The sequence below is a fragment of the Chinchilla lanigera genome, unplaced genomic scaffold, assembly GCF_000276665.1.
Source record: "Chinchilla lanigera isolate Chin_1 unplaced genomic scaffold, ChiLan1.0 scaffold00040, whole genome shotgun sequence".
Taxonomy (NCBI): domain Eukaryota; kingdom Metazoa; phylum Chordata; class Mammalia; order Rodentia; family Chinchillidae; genus Chinchilla; species Chinchilla lanigera.
Genome location: NW_004955441.1, coordinates 4,387,351 through 4,406,700, shown reverse-complemented (window position 1 = coordinate 4,406,700; position 19,350 = coordinate 4,387,351). Strand labels below are relative to the sequence as shown.

Here is a 19,350-nt window from a genome sequence, read left to right as displayed (position 1 = left end):
GGGGTCCCTGACCAGTGTGACTGAAAGAGGGCCACACAACATGCAGGGCAAAACGCCATTCCTCTGATGAAGTAACAATTCTACTTGTAGTAATCTAGCCCAAGGAAATAGTCAGAAAAGGTCTGAAAGGGAAGTTGTTTATGGAGATGTCACTGCAGTGTTATTTACAATAGCAAGAAATCAGGGGGAAAACCTGTGTCCAACAGTAAGAAAATACTGAAATGTCTCATGACATAATTGCCCCATAATCCTATGCTGTTATATGTAGCCCAAATGCAACCATATAAGGAGAACAACTAAAAACTCTAGAAAGGAAGGAAAATCTTAATAGTGCCTATTAGACAAGGATTGAATTTTTCTTTTTTAACAATGAAACATGCTACCCTTGATAAGGAGTCAAACATATCTAAAGCAGAAATCTCACACAGACACACTCATATGCAATACTCTTCTCCCCCAACGCTGGCTACCCACAAATGCGGGCCTAGGGAGGGGCAAATCTTGGAGTGAGCGTGGTTCTAAGAAATCTGGCCATGTAAGTGGTGCTTCAGGAAGGATACCAACCCATTTAGAAGAATCGCAACAGACTGCAAGAAAACTAAACCGCACAAGCCGTGCCAAAGATCAAACGCTAAGCCTCAGAGTAACACAGCGTCTATGTAAACCACTCATTCGGTAATTGTATGAGATCACTGTCTAACAGCACATTTATAAAATGCTGTGAGAATGAACAACTGCTCTGAACGCTTCGGAGGTGAGAGAGTGAAAGAATGTCTGACCACGTATTAGGTGAAATTAGCACTTCTCATTCTGTCACCAAAATAATTCCTTACTAAGTTCCATGAAGGTTAATATTCAAAGCAGCAGAGTGGTGAGCACAAATGTAGTGGGACCTGTTACCGTGGAGGACCCACAGAGAGACTCCTGCTGCCCCGCTGCTCAGAGGAAGACATTCCTGGAGCGCTCAGGACCCTTCCTGGCCTGAGTGAAACTATCTCCTTGCAAGGGGTGGGCTGACCTAGTTTTTATGTTTTTCTCCCAACTTAGCTGTTTCACCCAAGCTCTACTCATCACTGATTAACTCGGAAGCATCTCACCTTCAGCTTCAGTTCATCTCCAACGAAGCTCATTCAAACTTGAGGTCAGGTTTAGAAGCCTGGGGGTATCAGACAGGCAGAGCACAGAGATGAATGCCAGTCCCCTGCCAGCAGGCAGCCCTGGCAGGATCTTTTTCATGTTGGCTCCAGTGTGCCTGGGGCTCTCTAGAAAAACTTTCTGGCTATCCACAACTTTCAGCACCCATGGAAGGTTGAGTTGGTATCAGTGCCCAATGCGGGTGAGTCAACATTAGCAGTGGTTGCACTGCATCGGGGTGGCAGGAACCCCCAAATGTACCAGGCACTAATTCGTGATGGGCCCTGTTTCAGAGGCTGCAACACAGAAATGCCTGATATCGTACTTAATCCATCTGAATCACGGTAACAACATTTCATAACTGCAAATGTTTCTTCACAGGGCATAAGACCCAGCCACAGTTATTGCTGAGACGTGGGCTGGTCACTGCTCTACTATATTTTTATACAAATAATGGAAGACTCTTGGTTTTTTGGAAAAGCTCTGGCTAATCTTTACCAAGGTGGCTGCTACCTGGTCCAGATTAGATTAGATTTTAGTTAATGAGGCTTCATAGAAATACTCTGCTTTGAGCATATTTCCCTTGACAGACCACTGACCAGAACAAAGGCTTGAAAGAGCAAGCTTCGGCTGACAGGAGGCCTTGATGTCCCCATTTCTTACATGCTTGCATCTCCCCTAGGTACACTGTACAGCAAGCGACAGTACTGACAGCTTCTTCCAGGAAGTATCTGGGTTAATCTGGGAAAGCTCTGCTGGAAGCTTTTAGAATCCTTTAGAAGCAGGGGGACACGAGGACAAGTCTAAGCAATCTAGAATTCTAAGTAATAAAGTAATAAAGTTCCTGCAGTCTTTGGGGGGAACAACACAGTCTAATCAAGAATATGTTACAAGTATGTTAAGTACTCAGCCTGAAAAGGAATGTAGAAAAAGACTGGCACGAGACTAAGAATAACCTCACGCGAGTATGTAGCCATCGACTGGGTTGTGGCATTTCACTGTGACCACCGCATTATCACTCCAATGGGTTTGTTGAAGCTGACAATGACATTAAATTCTGTTCTTCAGTACCTAGAAGTACTCATAACTTCCCCTTGTTGAATGCCTGCTGTGTATCAAGACCCACATGAAGCAGTTTTAAACGAGTCAATTCCATGTGAGCTCCATAACAGAAGGCAGAGTACTGTGTTAATTCCACAGAAATCTGACGAACAGGGAAGTGAAGTCACTTGTCCAGGATGTGTGGCTAGCAAGTGTGAGGTGAGGACAAGAACCCAAGCGCACCTTCTGCCCGCAGACACACAGTGCCATGACCTAAGGGGGCCGCTTTCTGGGCAGGCACTGGTGCCACACAAACAAAAGTGGTTCTAATGACTGAATCTACGAATGTCACCACTCCTTTCATCGGACGGCATGTACATGCCCGGTACAGTACCGCCAAGGAGTGAAGACGGCGCGGTGATCACTAAGGGTTCCTGGTCTTCCCTGCAAACGTGTCCATCGACGTGTGTCTCCCCACCTCTCTCTCACAGGAAAAGGACTTGAGCAGCATGTTCCAAGGAAAACATGAGGTATGACACTAATATAATAAAGTTTATTTTTAAAACAAACACATCAGGAGTTATATCTCCAAACAAACATGATCCCTAACTAGTTCTTGCAGCAGGCTATACGTGCATTCCAATGACAACGCCCTGGCTTTGTACAGCTTTGGAATTTTCTTTTGCAAAGGCATTCAGGGCCAGTTTTTGAAACACACAAGGAAGACAATTACTCCTTAATGGAGTAACCGCTTGATTTAGATCAGCCCTGGTTTCCTCAGCCCTGGCCTGTACCTCACCCATCAGACTCAGCTTGAGATGCTCTGGGCTTCTTACAGAAACAAAGCTGAGGCTAGAGCCTGAAGCTTTGCTTCTGCAACCATTATCACCATTGCGTATCAGCAGCCTGGAGCCCTCTGCCACCGTGGCTGCATCAGAGGGACACTTGGACTCATGAAGTGCTGGGGGATGTCCTCTCTCTTTTGGATTGAAGTATGAGCAACATCATCTTGTTATAACTATGACTACAATAAAAATACACAACGTCTTTTAGCTGAAGGACTGTTTTTGCTTCCATTTCTCCTGTATTCCTGTTGATGTGAAAAGGGAAGAAGCGATCAGGTCTTGAGATGCTCTCTCCTTCCAGGCTGATTTCTTCAACTGCTTAAACTCATCATCTCAAGTCTTCCCAAGTTAAGAAAAGAAGACTTAACAGGCTGTACAGATTAGACTCTATTTTTTTATTCTTGAGCTATTTAACTACCCCAGAAAGCTAACTGATGGCTGGGGAAATCCAGAAGTGTTTTCTTCCTCTATCAAAATCCAACTAATCCAACTTAGACTCTCAGGAGTCACTGATGTGAATGCACAGCCTTCGCTGACTCTGACCATGATGCTAGGTACACATACACCCTGAAAAGAAGCTGTCCCCAGTCTGCTCCCTGCTTTCCTTCATGGACGGATAGAGACCTAAACCCCCGCTTCTACTCTAACCTATACTGAAGCTGGGTTTGCACTTTCTGCCCAGGAGACGACTTTCTGGATGGTTACTTCAGGTTCTAATTCTGTTTTGGTGGTCATGGTGGGGGAGTAACTTCCTGGGAGGAAGTTAGGCAGCTTTAGAAATTGCATCAGTTCTTTCAAATCTCCTGTGTACTATTCAGAGTCCGGAAAAGTAATTTACTCTGGGATCTTGGTGGCCAAGAAGCTAAATGCAGCTCTCACTCTAAGTCCTCCTGCAAACCAACCCAACACAGTATGAGCGCGGCGTTCCTTCTACACAAGGAGACGAGGCCTGATGAACTATTCTGAGGCCCGAGACACAGCAGTGTAAAAGGTGTTCAAAACCCAGCTGTAATGGCAAATGCTTCTGGATCCAGAGGGTCTCATAAGCCTGTGTGAGTCCACATCTAAAAGGATGTGCCAACGTATTGGTTTTTTTTGACAGGGTCTTGCTATGTAGTGCAGGCTGGCTTTGAACTTACATAGGTAGTCCAACCTAGCCTCAAACTCACAGCAATCCTCCTGTCTCAGCCTCCCGAGTGCTGTGATTACAGGTGTGTGCTACCATGCCTGGCTGTACCAAAGGTTTTGAAAAGATGTGCAGATACCTGGCCATATTACAAAGGTACCAACGTACGATGTACACTATAAATGAAGTGGAAAAGATAGCCACGTATTACCAGCTGGGTCATTACACAGCTGACTTGAATAAGTATAGAGAAAGTAGTTTTTAAAATGTGAGTGTACACCTGTTACAATGCAGTATGATATTCTCTCTTTAGCTCACAAAGGAGCAAACTACCACTCATACTCATGTATTTTACTTTCTCTTAACTGATAGCACACTTAAATCCCTGGCCTGTGATGTCATTTTTGCTTCTGTATCAAGAGCTGGGAATATAAGCTTGGGGGATACATAAAAGATGAGCGACCCCTGCTTGAGAAAATACTGTAATTTAAAAACAACATAAGGAGGAGACGAAGAGAAACTGTAATGAAGCAGGAATCTGAGCAAGCAACGCAGAGGTCACTAAGAGGTGTGTGGACTCAAGCACAGACACTGAGTCCCACTGTGCCAGCTCAGGGGACGTCACTCCAAGAGTGTGAGGGCAGAGCCCGGAGCTTTGCCGGTGCAGGGACAGTATGAATGAGGCAGCGATCCACTATACCAATAGTGACTAGGTCAGTAAATGATTATAGAGATTTTTGGCTGAAAAAAAATCCACTGATTTCATTTAAAGTTTGATCATTTTATAACTTTCAGTTTCTAATACAGAAAACATTTGTTCTTAACTATCTTTAAAAAGAAAAAAGTTAAGACAAATATCAGTAGAGGGGTTGACTCTGGCTTCTGCATGATGTCCTAACAGCTGTGAAAGCTAACTCGGCTATGGACGTCCTTTTCCAGAAGTCTACTTTGCTTTGTTTTCTTCCATATAGTTTTTGGGATGGGAAACTGAAGTCTATTTATAAAGGTTTTGAACTCACTTTGTAGCAGAGGCTGGCCCCACACTCACAGCAGTCTCCCTGCCTCAGCTTCCCGAGTGCTGGGATTACAGGGGTGCACCACCACACTGGGCTCAGGTCTCTTCAATATACTGGAACGAACAGATGATTGCCCAGGGCTCCAAGTCAATAAATGAATTATAAATTTCACTGTGTTCCATAAAGAGAAATCTTATCGAACTGGTAAACACAATGAAGGAAGTACTTCAGACTTCCTTGATGGTTCAAGGGAGCATTTCACTTTTCAGCTTTAAATGCAGTCTTATTCATAGCAAGGCCTACAATCCAAGGTACATCCATTGGTACGTGGCGGTTATACAAAGAAATCGTTTTTGAAATAAATAAATGTAGTCTAAAAGGCAAGCAGGAACAATGAAAGACCAAGATGGGCCAAAGAAGAAACAAATCAAGTTTCCTTTAGGATTTAAAAGAAGTGGTCTGTGTAAAAGAGTACAGCATCTAGTGAGAAATACCTTCAAGTGGAAGCCACCTGACTCCCAGACTGGCCAGTCTCTGCAGCTACAGATGTTTCGCCCTGTCTCACCCTAATTCTGTTAGGCTTCAGCTGCAGCTTTCAGAGAGTCTCACTCACACTCCTGACCTTTGGAGGGTAGAAAATCTGCTTTGGCCTCCTGGACGGACATACGAAGAAAAAGACCAAAGTGTCGCAGGGCAAGAGCTCAAGTGCAGAGGATCTCCCCCAGGTAACCGAGCCGCCTGAATTTCTGTGCACATTGCCACAGGCCTGAAAAGAACACTGAAGGGAAAGGAAGCTTCTTGCGGGAGATGCAGGAAGAGATGCCTGCCAGGCTGCAGAAAAAAACCTACACCAGCTGAAATGTGTTTATTTTTGTTGAGGAACTTCAGACCACCTCCAAAGTTAGTACAGTGTCTGACAACCAGAATGTCCGTACTCTCACATTCTGAACAACACACAGACACGCATTCCCTTTCCCTTGCCTTTTCATTAAATCACAAGTCTCCTTTCATTAGGTCACTTTCCCACTCACTGTGATAATGTGGGTCTCAGTGTAGGGGCCACAGCGACCCACAGCTGTGAAGGACAGGAGATGTAGAGCAGCTCTTCCCTACCCCAGGAGGGTCTGCCCTGGCGAGAGACACCCCTTGCTGAGATCATGCTGGATACCTCCACTCTTCACGTAGGACCAGCCTCTCAACGTAAACAAAATACAGCGTCCCACTTCCTCCCATCTGACAATGAATGGGGACGGGGAGGGGCAGTGAAGTTTGGGGGGCAGGGACTGTCACCACACATCTGCATCACAGAAAAGCAGCCGTTTCCACCTAGATCACAGTAAGATGACAGGAGGAGCCTTAAGGTTTTAAAGACAAAACCAGGCAGGACGAGGTACAGCACCAAAGCTCATCGTTGAGATGTTGTATTGCAGCTTTCTTCTTGCAGAAGCCACGTCCTGCATCTACCGGCAAGACAGGAGGGTCTACTGGATGTGCATTACTCAGCTCAGCTCGATCTGTGAGGCCCGCTCAATGCTCATCTCCAACCACGTTCACCGTTCATAAAGTATTTGCTCTTAGGTACACTGTCACTTGATTCTCATAGCTCTTTTTGTGAAGCACAGGACAGCAGCATTATTTTCACCCCACAGAGGAGACAACTGAGATAGGATTACATCCTATCACGAAGACATACAGCTAGTATGTGACACAGCTGTGATCCTAACTCTTTGGCTCTAAGGTAAGTTGTTTCCAATGTGCAGAAGTTTTTAATTTAAAGAAATGCATTGGAAAAGCAGCTGTGAAAATGTTCCAATGAAGATGCCAGTATCAAAACATTATGGTTTAAAAATGTGTAACACTGAATGCCATGAGTTGTGTATTTTAAAGATGTTGAATTAAATATTTACTATATACTTGATTTCTGGGCTGAGGTGAATACACAATGATCAACAGATGTTCCAAAGAGATACTATATATGTGTGTGTACATGTCTCTGTGTGTACATACACACACAGATCTAAGATACTGTTTTGATACAGTTAAACAGAAATATAAGGAAAAGGAATGTTGTATAGTAGACTGATTTAATATAAAAAATAGACCTCTAAAACTAGTAGAGGGAACCTTACTGAATTATTAGCTCATGACGATCATTATACAGTTATCACAGCCAAATAAGAATAATTCTGACACGAGCCAGGCCAGCTCCATTTCAAATATAATATATAGTATATAGAGTAAATTTAAAAAATAGCCAAACCCTAATCAGATGATGTACAACCTATAAGAAAATAGTTCTTATGTACTACCTACCATACAGCTCGTTTTCACAGATCCTTAAAGAAATATGATAAAGGCATTCTAAAGGTGACTCAGCCACATGATCAGAATACCTTAACTTGGTTCAAATGGAAACTATAAACCACATATATATTGATATCACATTATATACAATACACCCAAACAACTATTGCCCAAGTAACTAACCTTTGACAAAAACCTAAGTGAAAGGCATGCACTGAAACTCAGGATTTCCAGCTGACAAATACGACCCTAAGTATTATTTCTGCTCTGGAAAGGACCTGGAGAGGTGGGTAGCATGTGACCGACGATAAGGCCATGGATGCTTCAGCCAGCCCTGTCTTGCCTGGTGAAGCGTATCTTAATGGAGGCGTCTTCAATGTACAAGGAACCACGTATCTCATCTACTGTCACATGTAAGAAATCCCACCAGACCCTTGCTCTACACCTGATTCATACTCAGGTCATCTCTTAAGCCATTCTTAGAGTGAACGAAACTACAAAAATAAATCCAAGTTTACATGTATCTGTGTAGGAAGCCAGGGTACAAAACATTAGAAAATTAGATGTTCCATTAAAATGATTGGGTAATTACTACTTAGTTTCTTTCCAGTGGGATGAATTCCCTAATGATGGGTATTATAAGTAATTAGACAAAGCTGTTCACTTTTCAAAATTAATCATCAATCCTATCAATTATGTCTGCATTAGACATTCTATTAAATTAGTACACATAATATGAGGCCTTCACACATCAAGGGAGAAGCATTATCACTGCACATTAGTGACTTGATAATCTGGCTGAAAGGAACACAAATACTGGTAATTACAGGGCTACTTTTACTAGGATCACCACTTTGCATTTCTCTTACGGTAAGAAAAAAGGATGCTTCACAAGGTGAAAGCAAGCACACTTCCAGCTTTTGAGCACTAGAAAAAAACGCCAGCCGGATGGCAGGTGTGAGGTTTTTATAGCTCCGTGTTTGACTAACTCCAGAGATCACCACGCCGAGAGGAGTCCTGCAGCCATGGTGAGGTCAGCACCACGGGCTGGGCTACTGACTTTGCGCAGCTGCTCAGTGAGGCACACATGAACAGACCATCTGGAGTAGAACCAGGGAAGCCAGAGCCAGGCAACCCTGCAGGTTCTCATCCTCCATGTTCTCCGGACAGACAGGACAAACAATGGCATGTTTCTCCTCTTTCCTTTCCCGGGATCCTTCTGGGGTCATGAACTCATTTTGGGTGTGCTGGCTTTGCACAGGCCTGATGCCCTACACAGGGGCACCAGGCTCACTGGAAGTCAGGACCTCTCACCTGGTACAAGACCAAACCCAAAAAGCAAACTGGAGAGTTAAGACAGGAAAACCCTCAACTGCAGTCACGAACTGAAATTCGAATGCTTGGGCACAGCAGGGCTATGAGGAAAAGGATGGCATCTAACTGAACAAGAATGATGCAGACGAAGGGGCTTAATGACTATTTTAATAGTAACACAACAGGTATGAAACACGGAGATGAACAGGCGGACACAGAACACCGTTATTGTTTATCCAGCGCTAGGCCTCCCCACACGGCCACCTGTGGGTAAGTCACAGGTTTACAGAACAGCTACACGTGCACCCGTGGGGGGAGGCAGCTGTTGAGAGCGGGTGCCAAAACAAAATTCTGCTACGTCGTTATGTCCTTACAGGACCACAGTTTAGTGAAAGTCCTTGAAATCTAACTGAAAATCACAAATTTGGGCGAAATCGGTCTTTTCTTGCACATGAAGGTATCGTCTAAATGACCCAGGAATTGGAAGTATGAAGGAAAAGGGGAAAAAAGCAAATGACAAAAAGGTGGATACAGAACACTACGATTTGCAGGTTTCTTTCCACTGTTTTGATTTTATGATGGTTTTGTGAGAGACACAAGCAATTCACGGTTATGATGTGGAAACAAACTCACCAGTCGAACAATTTACTAATTACTGTTTTACCAACTAGGCAGTAAAACAGAACAGGAAAATTCCTCCCAACAAACAGTCTAAGAATTCTCAACACAGACGAGCTCCATTGCTAGGCTTTTTTCCTGAAAAGTGACACGGAATTCTCAGGCCTCCTGGGCCTTGGTTTCCCAAGGAGGACCCAAGCCCTCCTGGCTGATTTAAGAGTCCTTTATTTTAGTATCGAGACTCTGGTATGTTGGTGGGGAGATACTGGCCACCATTCCCCCTACAGACTATATCTGTCATTTAGAGCTCACCAAAGGCAGTGCCATTTCTTGTACGAATTTTGGTCAGCTCTTTGAAAAAGCAAGTAGTAGTGCTAAACTGGATATACACCTCAATATATTTTTGGCTTCATTGAGGAGCTATAAAGTTTATGGGTCGTCTCTGGCAGTAAGAGCTGCCATACGTCTTGCTATGCTTCAGATACTCCTAGTCTGTGGCTGCTGTCCCGTAATTATTAATACCCTCCATTTCACCCTCAAAAGTATCATGATTTGAAGAATGCACTATACAAATGGTTACTCTAAAGGAGAGAATCCAGTATCTGCAACCTTAATACCCTGGTTATTTCACTGTGAAAGTGCAGCCCCACAAAATTCCTGAGAACAGAGCTTGTGTTTTGACTTGCCACCAATTCTGTGGCCAGTATCACCCCAAACATTTGCAGTGACTTGTGTCCAGGAAGGATGCAAAATCTCCAACAATACATGTACAACACCTGTCACTGTAACTAATACAATGGGTGTAGTTTTTCACGGCTCCTCTGATTATGGATTCACTAACCAAGGGACTGAGGTGCGCCTGTCTTTCATTTGACTTTATGAATGTTACTGGATGCAAAAGCAATAAAAGAGAGTGGGCGCCTTGGGAACAGGGACTGTCCTTAATCACAGGTGCCAGCTGTCTCAGCCCTGCCTCTGGTTCCTGGAACAGCTTCTGCCTTATGTCCACAGGACCAGTTTGGTGCAGATGTTAGGGGCTAACGGACACATGTCCTCCGCTCATGGGATGTCTCACCATGGGTCAAAAGAAGCAGAGGGGTATGTGTCAGTTACTCAAGCCTCACTCTGTGAGCCTGGGCTATCAACACTGACAGCGATGTGGCATAAAGAGAATCAATTAAGTATCGTAAGACATGAAAATCAGGGAGATTAGTATTTCGTATCTAGCTAATCTCAAGGCAAAGGCAAGTTTTATTACTAAATGGTGAATAAAAAGAGCACTGCAAGGAACTGGGTAGAGAGAAGAGTTCTGATAATGAACACCCTAAACCAGCAAAGGACCCCAACAGTACACAACGGCCCTGTACCAGTATCACGTCCTCAGACAGCACTTCTTATGCTCAGCATGATCATCCTGACAGCACATCTGCCACGGCTTTCCCCTGCTTGCGGTTCTTACACTGGGGCTGCGTGGCATGTTAATCAGAAAAACCAATTTCAAAAATATTAACTGATCTAGGCAAATAGCTGTCAGTGTTGATTTAGTAGCCACTGGTAGAGGAAAGTATTTTTTTTTTCTTGATCTTACCTAGGCAGTAGGGACAACACTGGCCTTTTCTCAAAACAGGTCTTTCACAGGATACAGAAGGGCAAGATTCAGAGTAACAGCTAATCACGCTATCCATGCATATGCAGCTGGTACAAACGTCAGGCTTCCAGGACTCAGCTGCCAGGAATATATCCCCTTCGTCATTTTTGCAGTAACTAGGCACGCTGTCATTGTGGGATGAGGAAGGCCGAAGAGGTTCATCTGGAAAAGTGAACATGAAGGTCAGCAAGGGAGACAATGCAGGCCGCCGACCTCGGAGCACAGCGAGGTCGCGTGGACTGATCAGACCTGCACCACACCGCTGGGGCTCGGTGCTTCCTTACGCAAGACGTTCAGTCACAAACCAGGAAGTCAGATTCAGACAGTTCTTGAGTATTAAAAAAAAAAAAACAACAAAGATCAGAAAAGGTATAGTGCAGAGACTGCTGCTTATCCCACACTAGTGTCACAGCCTTAATTTTCTATGGAGAGGTTCAGAACTTGGACCAAAATGGGTATAACGTTGATCAGGACAATCCTGTCTTCCTTGCAACTATGCCACAAGCCACCCAGCTGCTGCCTGCAGCTCATGAGGGGACTTCTAGAAAAGCGTTCACTTTCTTCCAAGGGCAGATGTGCTGCTATCCTCATCCTTCCACTGTCTTCCTGCCTTGTGTATGTGTGTGCTGACGGTAGCCTCGATCCTTTATCATATCTGTAAGGGAAAGGCCTTAATGTCACCGAGCCACTGAAGCAGTGCTGACACACGTCTACCTCCAAAATTCTTGAAAGGTAGGTAAAATGAATCCCTATTTGTTCAAAAATTAGTAGTGGGGTTTTTCTCTTACTTGTACCACATGAAGTCCTAACCAATCAATACCTGAACAGACTGTCATCATATCAGACTATCAAAACGCACCTATCTATAACATCCCAGTGTTCAAGTGCTCACATTAAAGGGCTGAAAGAAATCACACGTAAGGGTGAAACCATAGAGAATGCACTTGCAAGTTATCTGTGTCTTTCCTATTTAAAGACTTAGGTCCCTAGATCAAGCTTTAGCATGAAATAGAACAGAATATTACCAGAAAGTGTGTATTTCTCTTGGGGTGTCGGTATCCACTGAAATCAATCACTGAAACCCCCAAGTAGAAATCTAACTGAGGTATGAGAAAGGAAAATGTTAAGTTAGCAAGGGACTCACTTTAGAAATGTCACAGTTTCACTGATGAAAGAAAATACTTCCAACCACCTTCACCACTCAAAGAGTCTAGAAATAGCCATGATGGTTGTACCCAGCAAATCCCTGAAAGAATGACATTCTTTCAAGGGCTACGCTGTTGAGTTTTATGTTCTTTTCTGAATCAACTGCATGAACTGTGCTGTTTTCAGCCAGGGAGCAGAAATAACTGCAATAGACATGTAGTTATCACGTGACGCAGAAACTCTAAATGTCCTATTTTCCTCCATCTGCCTCAGAGATGCACCCCACAGAGAAGTCTGGTTTGAAGAGGGGTGCCTCTGGGAGGACCACGGGGGCTGCTTCATTTGAGGCGCTTTGTGAGGGCCAGAGGGAGGCCCGCATAACACCACAGGTCCAAACATCCTCTTTAAACAGGAACCAGATCCTCTACTATCAGTCCCAAAGGCAGAGACACAACGAAAGAAGAGCCGCTGGTTCTACTGTTCCCCAAACACCCTGGGTCCTGTTTCAAGTAAGGTTCTATAGATCTCAGCCACGTACGAAAGCTTACAAGGGTAAAACGGGCTTTCTTTCTTTGGGGCCTTTGCAAGGTCAGCTATGCCTATGGAGAATTTCTTAAAGAGAGTGGCCATTGCTACCTTTGGTTTGGCCGGAAATAAGGACAACTCATGCTTCTCAACACAGGGCCCTGCAAATCACCAGGATTCTGAGTCACACTGGCTTAGTTCTTGTGAGTAATGACCAATTTTGGGGCCAAAAATTTAGGAAAGGAGGCAGGGACAGCAATGGGGAAGCAATGACAGGAGAGTGGAATTGAATACTCCAGAAACAAGAGGCCTTACTGAGGCTGAGAAAAGACTGCGAAGGCATCGGGGCGTGCAGGCAGTGCCGGAGTGAGGGAGAGAGCTGCGGTGCCGAGCGTGCTGTCTTCGGCCGGCAGGAAGGACGCTTTGGGCCAAACTTGGACTGCAAACGCCACTTGGAATCTCTTGCCCCAGTACCTTTTGTCTTTGGGCCTTTCCTCCATTTTCCTTCCTCAGAGATTCCTCTTTGCACTTCTTTCCTCAGTATGCGCTGCTGCCAAAGCGAGCACCCTTCTTTCCACTTCTCCTTCTACACATTCACGCTTTACTTTGTCCAGTATTGTAACTGGCAGTCGCCCATTCACTTTCCTTCCTTGCTACATCCCTCTCTTTTCCATGCTATGCTTTCTACCCAGGATAGCAAGTAAAGAATGACGACAGATTTAAAAGCCAGAAAGAAGAAACCAACGCTGTTTCTTCATGAGCCCATTTACATTCCAGGTCTTGCCCTACACCGGCCCAGAGGAAGACAGGGCATAGCAAGGCACCTCGGATAGACTTACCACACAGGACAGCTTTTCCTGTGTACAGGTGTATTATTTTCAAAGCATTTTAGCATATACATATCCTAAGGTCAGAGATGGTATTTTTCTTGCTGTGTAATATACCACTTAATAATGCCACTTTTTTTTTTTTTTTTTTTTTTTTTTTAGCTAGGGTCTTGCTGTGTAGTTCAGGCTGGCCTGGAGTTTTTACTATGGAGCCGGTGTGGGGCCTTGAACAGCAATCCTCCTGCCTCAGCCTCCTGAGTGCTGGGATTATAGGTGTGCACCACCACGCCAGGCCCAACAGTGCTACTCTGAAAGTGTACCATGATATGAAAAAATTGTTATTTTGAGTTTTATGATGTTTTACCTTTTTATTGCTGTAATACAGCTATCAGTAGACTGCCTGGAAAAATCAATGGGTGGGTGGCTCATTTTAACATATAAATTATTACAGATATGCTCTTATAAGGCATTTTAAGAGCAACCTCTGGAATACTGATACATAACACAAAACACCTTAAGGGTTTAAAAAGAGGGTTATCAGTGAAGTATCCTCAAGTGATACAGAAAGAAAAAAATAGACACCCAGGCCTAAGTTCATCCATGAGAAGTCAAAGACAGCACACAGTGCTGTGCTTGCTGCATCTGCAGGAAGGAGGCAGGAATGCCACGCCTCACCTGGCAGGCCAGAACTCCGGGGCTTTGTGCATACACATTTGCCTGAGGTGTCCAATCACAGAAACCCACTCCTAGCATTCTCAGGAGGCCATCTCCCCTCAGCACTCCCTCTCCTGCTGGCTGAGCCCAAGGGCAGTCCAGTGTCCCCTCAAGAAACCCGGGCTAGGGTCCTGGATGTGCTCTTCCTACTGCCTCCTCTACAGCCACTCCTGTATTCAACTCCCTCCTAGCTCATAGGGCACCAGGGCAGTTCTGACTCCAGTTAATGCTTTCTGGACCACAGCACTCTGAAAGCCGCCTCCTCAGGCATGCCTCTGCCTTCTTTATCATTATTTATTTAAGGTGGAGCACTGGCTTGTTCGGTTCCTCTCTTGGGACAGGAGTCCTTTCTATCTGAATTAATCTCATGATCCTGTGGTTCAGTTCAGGAATTCCATGAATGTCTGTTAGGTGAGTAACTTGATGTATATAAGCTCAATGTCATGAACAGGCCACTGTGAACGGGCCACTCAAATAGTTTCTACCAGGAAGATATGAATACTCACGAGTCTTTAATAACAGAAAACATGAGTAAAAGTGATAAGGATAAAAAATATGGTGTGAATGTATCACATAGCTTAAAAACTCAATACATAGGAACTGTTCCTTACATGAGAAAACCTTGCACTAATTAAGCCTGTCGGATTAATAACACCAAAGATTTTGAACTAAGATGCTAACATTCTGGCCACAATGCTCAATGACAATAGCCAATGACACAGCTACCGCTGCATGTTCATCTGATATCATTCAAAGATGCCATCAGCATGAGCCTGAGAAGGACTGAGATACTGAATAGGCTGGATCTAATGACAGATTCTGGACAGCCAATGTGAAAAAATACTAATGAAATATGAGGGTTTATGTTTTACTGAGTAGCAACACTTGACAAGTAGTTATTAATTTAAATTGAAAAGATGAGATGATTAAGCAACACCAAAATAAAACCAGATATTCTGCCCACTTGGTAATTTTCTGTATCAAGTTAAGTATCTTTTGTACAAGTCACATATTCTAGTGTTAAGTAGCATTTTAATTTTAAAACCAATAACATATTTAAAATTGTGCCAAACTTTTATTATATTTCTCTTACGATCATAAATTTACCAGCTAAGATCTGAGAGATGATAAAAAAAACAGTCCTTATACATTCACAGTGTTAGTCATTTAATACTGCTGAACCTTAACCTGTTAACTGTAACAGGTTTGAGGGGGTAATATTAGGCATGTCTTAAAGTACTTTATATTTCTCAAATAATTTCATTTATATTATTTATCAATAACTATTCTTCATGTTTACTAGAAATAAAGATGACTTTTCACCTTAGCAAAATTATTTCTGGAATAATTCTGCATGCAGGGACTACCTCTATTACGGCGTATTCCTGGAGTCTGAGATACAGGGTTAAGGGACAGAGTGTCAGAAAGAAACAATCTCCTTTCCTTTTCAAAGTCGCAGCAGGTGCAAGGGTACACTGCACAGATCTGTGGTTGGCAGAAGGAATGAATTTAGGAAGCAGGCCGCCCGACGCTGCTGCCTGGGCCCCTGCACGGATGCTCCCTGTGGGGCTCAGCTTGACCCCTTGTCCTGCGGCGTCCCAGCGCCCAGGCGGCCTCCCCTTCCCCGCCAAGTGCGCCCAGGCCGGGCGGCAGGTACCTGTGCACTGTGGGCAGCACGAGTCCTGGGTGCGCGCGGGGTTCTGGCAGAGCAACGGCGGGCACACCTCGGTCTCACACAGCACCCGGCCGCTGTGGCACGTGCACTGAGTGCAGGAGTCAATGTTCCACGTTTCTCCTTCCACGAAGTACTCTCCCCCGGGTGCGTGGCAAATGGAAGGCGTGCTGAGCTCTGGCTTCTGCACCACAAAGTCATCTGGGGAAGGACACAAAATCAAAACACAAAAAATTAGTCATCTGGAGTCTTTCTGGCTCTTGAAGAACCTGGTGCTGTCTGCTTTAAGGGAGGGAAAGACGAATCTTTTGAGGAGTTATTTCACTCTATCCTTAATGAGACTAGTGAGGAAGAGAACAATATTCCACGCATAGACAGAAAACAGTGGCAGAGGAGCCAATCTCAGGAAGTGAGGTCGAGCGGCTCGAATCTATTAATAGTCACAAGAGAATTCAACGTGAGAATTAAATTATTGGCAGCGGACTCTGTTCAGGCATCCCAGGGAATGTACAGGAGTTGTTCAGAATACGATCTCTCACTCACTGAATGCTTGCGATGGGCCAATTATTTCCACCCTAAGCATTTCACATTTATTCGTTTCTTTTCCTCACCACTGACCTTGTGAGGTAGGCACTACTATTCTGTTTTACACTGGAGGAAACTGTAAGCTCAGAGTATTAAGTGTAGCCAACGTCCTGCAGCCCAAGTCTTTGGCTGTGTGGATAATGGACACACCTCCAGATTAAACAGAACTTCCAAATGATATATGCCCTATCCACTTCATTATCTCTGGGAGCCTCAGCCCTCATATGCTTGGACACACGGCTGCTGTCAACAGGCCACACCTAATCTCGGCCAGCTGCCAGCACGCTGGGCAGGAATGCTCCCATGGAATCAACAGTCTGGAAACCCTCACCTGAGACTAAACATTTGTTTGGTGATCTCATCAGTCAGAGAGGTAAATGCTGAGAGGCTGATGATAACTATGATTTCTTTCCCCAAAGGAGAGGTGGTTTGGGTGCCTTGGTGAGATGATAATGATAGAGAGGGAATTTAATGTTGAAATATCTGGAGAGGTACTAGGAGTTGCCCTGAAGTTGTGCTGGGAAAATGAGAAGTATGAAGACATTAACTATACTGATGTAGTCCAAATTCAACAAGCACTTCAAGGAGGTGTTGACAGTGTTGAATCCTGCTGAGAAATAGTCTGGAGACATCTTGGCTAGCTCAGGCCTGCAGCTCCATGGAAGAGGAGCCCCTGGAGAATTCCCTGCCTGCATGGAGAGGACCAGGGCTGAGACTGTCGAGGACTGCACTGGCGCGGTTACTTTCGAAGCAGTGGCCAGCATGAGAGTCAACCACCCTCAGGAGATAGAAGTGGTGTGGGCGACTTCCAGTGAAGGAAGTAACTTTCAGTACAGCTTGAATCTCAAGAGAACTAAGAAAGACTGGGACTTTGACCAAGTGGACATGTCACAAAAAACTGACATTAATGCTTACATTTGCTAGCAACTACCAAACTTTCTGGTATGTGCATGGACTACAGGAAGGTAATTAGAATAAAAACCAACCTGGGATAAGAGGATTAAAATGCATTTCCTGTATTTTACAAAGAAAGAAAATACTGCTTCCAAGAGCATCAAAACTCTAATACTGGGAAAACGATCCATGACTACATTCCAAATAGGCTGTGAGAGGACAGGTAACTGCCACACTTTAAACGCAGACATAAGGAGAGTGGTCAGGAGAAAGCACGTGTGCCCGGAGGTGGCCTGTCTTCCTCACTGCTTTGCTATCCTACATGCCTCAGCCCAAACAGAAGAGCTGGAGAGACGGACAGGAGAGAAAAGGGTGGTGGGTGAGGAATAAAAAACGTGAGGCAGTATTATCTCGTATCTGTGGTATTGGCAGAGTTCAGGAGCTGCCCATTCATCCCAGAACCACCCCCTAAATCAACAGCAACATCAACAACAAAACAGCGGGTCCCTGAATGGAAAAGGGGTGAAAATACTCTTCAAAGCTGGAATCCATGAGTGTAATTGCTCTAGACTAGTGCTGGCCTGTGGGCTGTTATGAACTACGCTGCACCACAGAGGTGAACGGGGCGGCTAGCAAGGGAAGCTTCACCTGTTTTCACCCTGGCTCCTGTCTGCTCAGTGGCAGCATTCGATTGTTCCAGAAGCTCGAAACCCACCATGAACTGTACAAGTGAGGGACCTAGGTCGCATGCTCCTTACAAGATCTAATGCTTGATGATCTGAGGTGCGGCTGAGGGGGCGATGAGTCTGTGCAAAGATTTCTCCCATGAAACCAGTCCCCGGTACCAAAGAGGTTGGGGACTGCTGCTCTATAGGGTCTCTAGTCGTAAGAATCCACACGTGACAATCTACTGAAGCAAAGATTTTAGAAGAATCAGATCTCTGCATATCCATCTACAGAACTGTGCTTTTTACATGTACATCCAGATAGTCAGGCACTCACGATAACCTGTCAATAGCGGTGTGTTTATATAACATTTTCCATTTCTGTAACAGAGGAAGGTATTTCTGGTTCCACTGACTCAGTTTAGGGTCAACTGCCTCTTTTTAGTCATGTCTGCATTTCTATCACTCTGACTCTGGGACATTTTCACTGAGAGGACACGTGTGAACGGAGAGGCAGGTACAGGTCCAACCAACCCTCTACACTCATCTGTGATTACAGAATGTCTCTTGGAGGGGAAAATGACATTCCCACCCCCTAAGAGAGCTCTAAAATTAAACTGCTGCTTTGCCTTCCCATATGGTAGACACAGTGGTTTTTCACATTTAGCTGGCAAAATATGTGAAAAGGAAAGTGTTTTGATTTAGAGCACACCCAAAGGACCCAGGAGGAAATGGAATAAACTGTTTATTTTGTACGGGTATCTGCCTCTGCTCCTCTATAGGGTATGGGAACTCCCTGTCAGTTTGCACGTATATCTACTGAGGTGAGCAGACTCTCAGAGCTGAGAGGGACTTCACTCTTCTTTTCCTCTGTCCCTGGCTGCAGTAGGGAATGCAGGTGCAGCCAGGCCAGGAACCACTGTCCTTCCCTGGCTCATCCTCCCTTGCTGCCAAGCACCAGGCCTCAGATTCCTGGCCACACCTTCTGCATGGACAGACCGACCCATAAGCAGGACCAGGATGGACCAGAAGATAATCATGACTTTAAAATATGATACTACATTTAAACTTTAAAAGAAATCTGGTGTGGTATTTGGGAGACCTCCCTGCTACCCGGCCTTCCAGCTATTTAACTTTGGGTAAGAGAGTTAATTTTTCTGTGTCTATTTTCCAAATGAAAGACATTCTAAGTGTATTTTCCCCCTAACTCAAAGTGACCTGCACCGAGGGAGAAATAACAGATCCAAAACTGTGTTAAGCTTTTGAACCAGAAGGC

General features: G+C 44.6%; 1 protein-coding gene across 1 annotated transcript in view; it reads right to left on the bottom strand.

The window, feature by feature from the left end:
- Window positions 1-19,350, bottom strand: part of Crim1 (cysteine rich transmembrane BMP regulator 1 (chordin-like)) — a gene marked incomplete at its 5' end in the record, with an annotated part of 145,127 nt that overhangs the window by 13,837 nt on the left and 111,940 nt on the right. Inside the window, 2 exons of the mRNA XM_013517514.1 lie at window positions 10,987-11,208; window positions 15,916-16,131. Of these exons, the coding sequence (XP_013372968.1) occupies window positions 10,987-11,208; window positions 15,916-16,131 (438 nt within the window). The remainder of the gene's footprint in view (window positions 1-10,986; window positions 11,209-15,915; window positions 16,132-19,350) is intronic.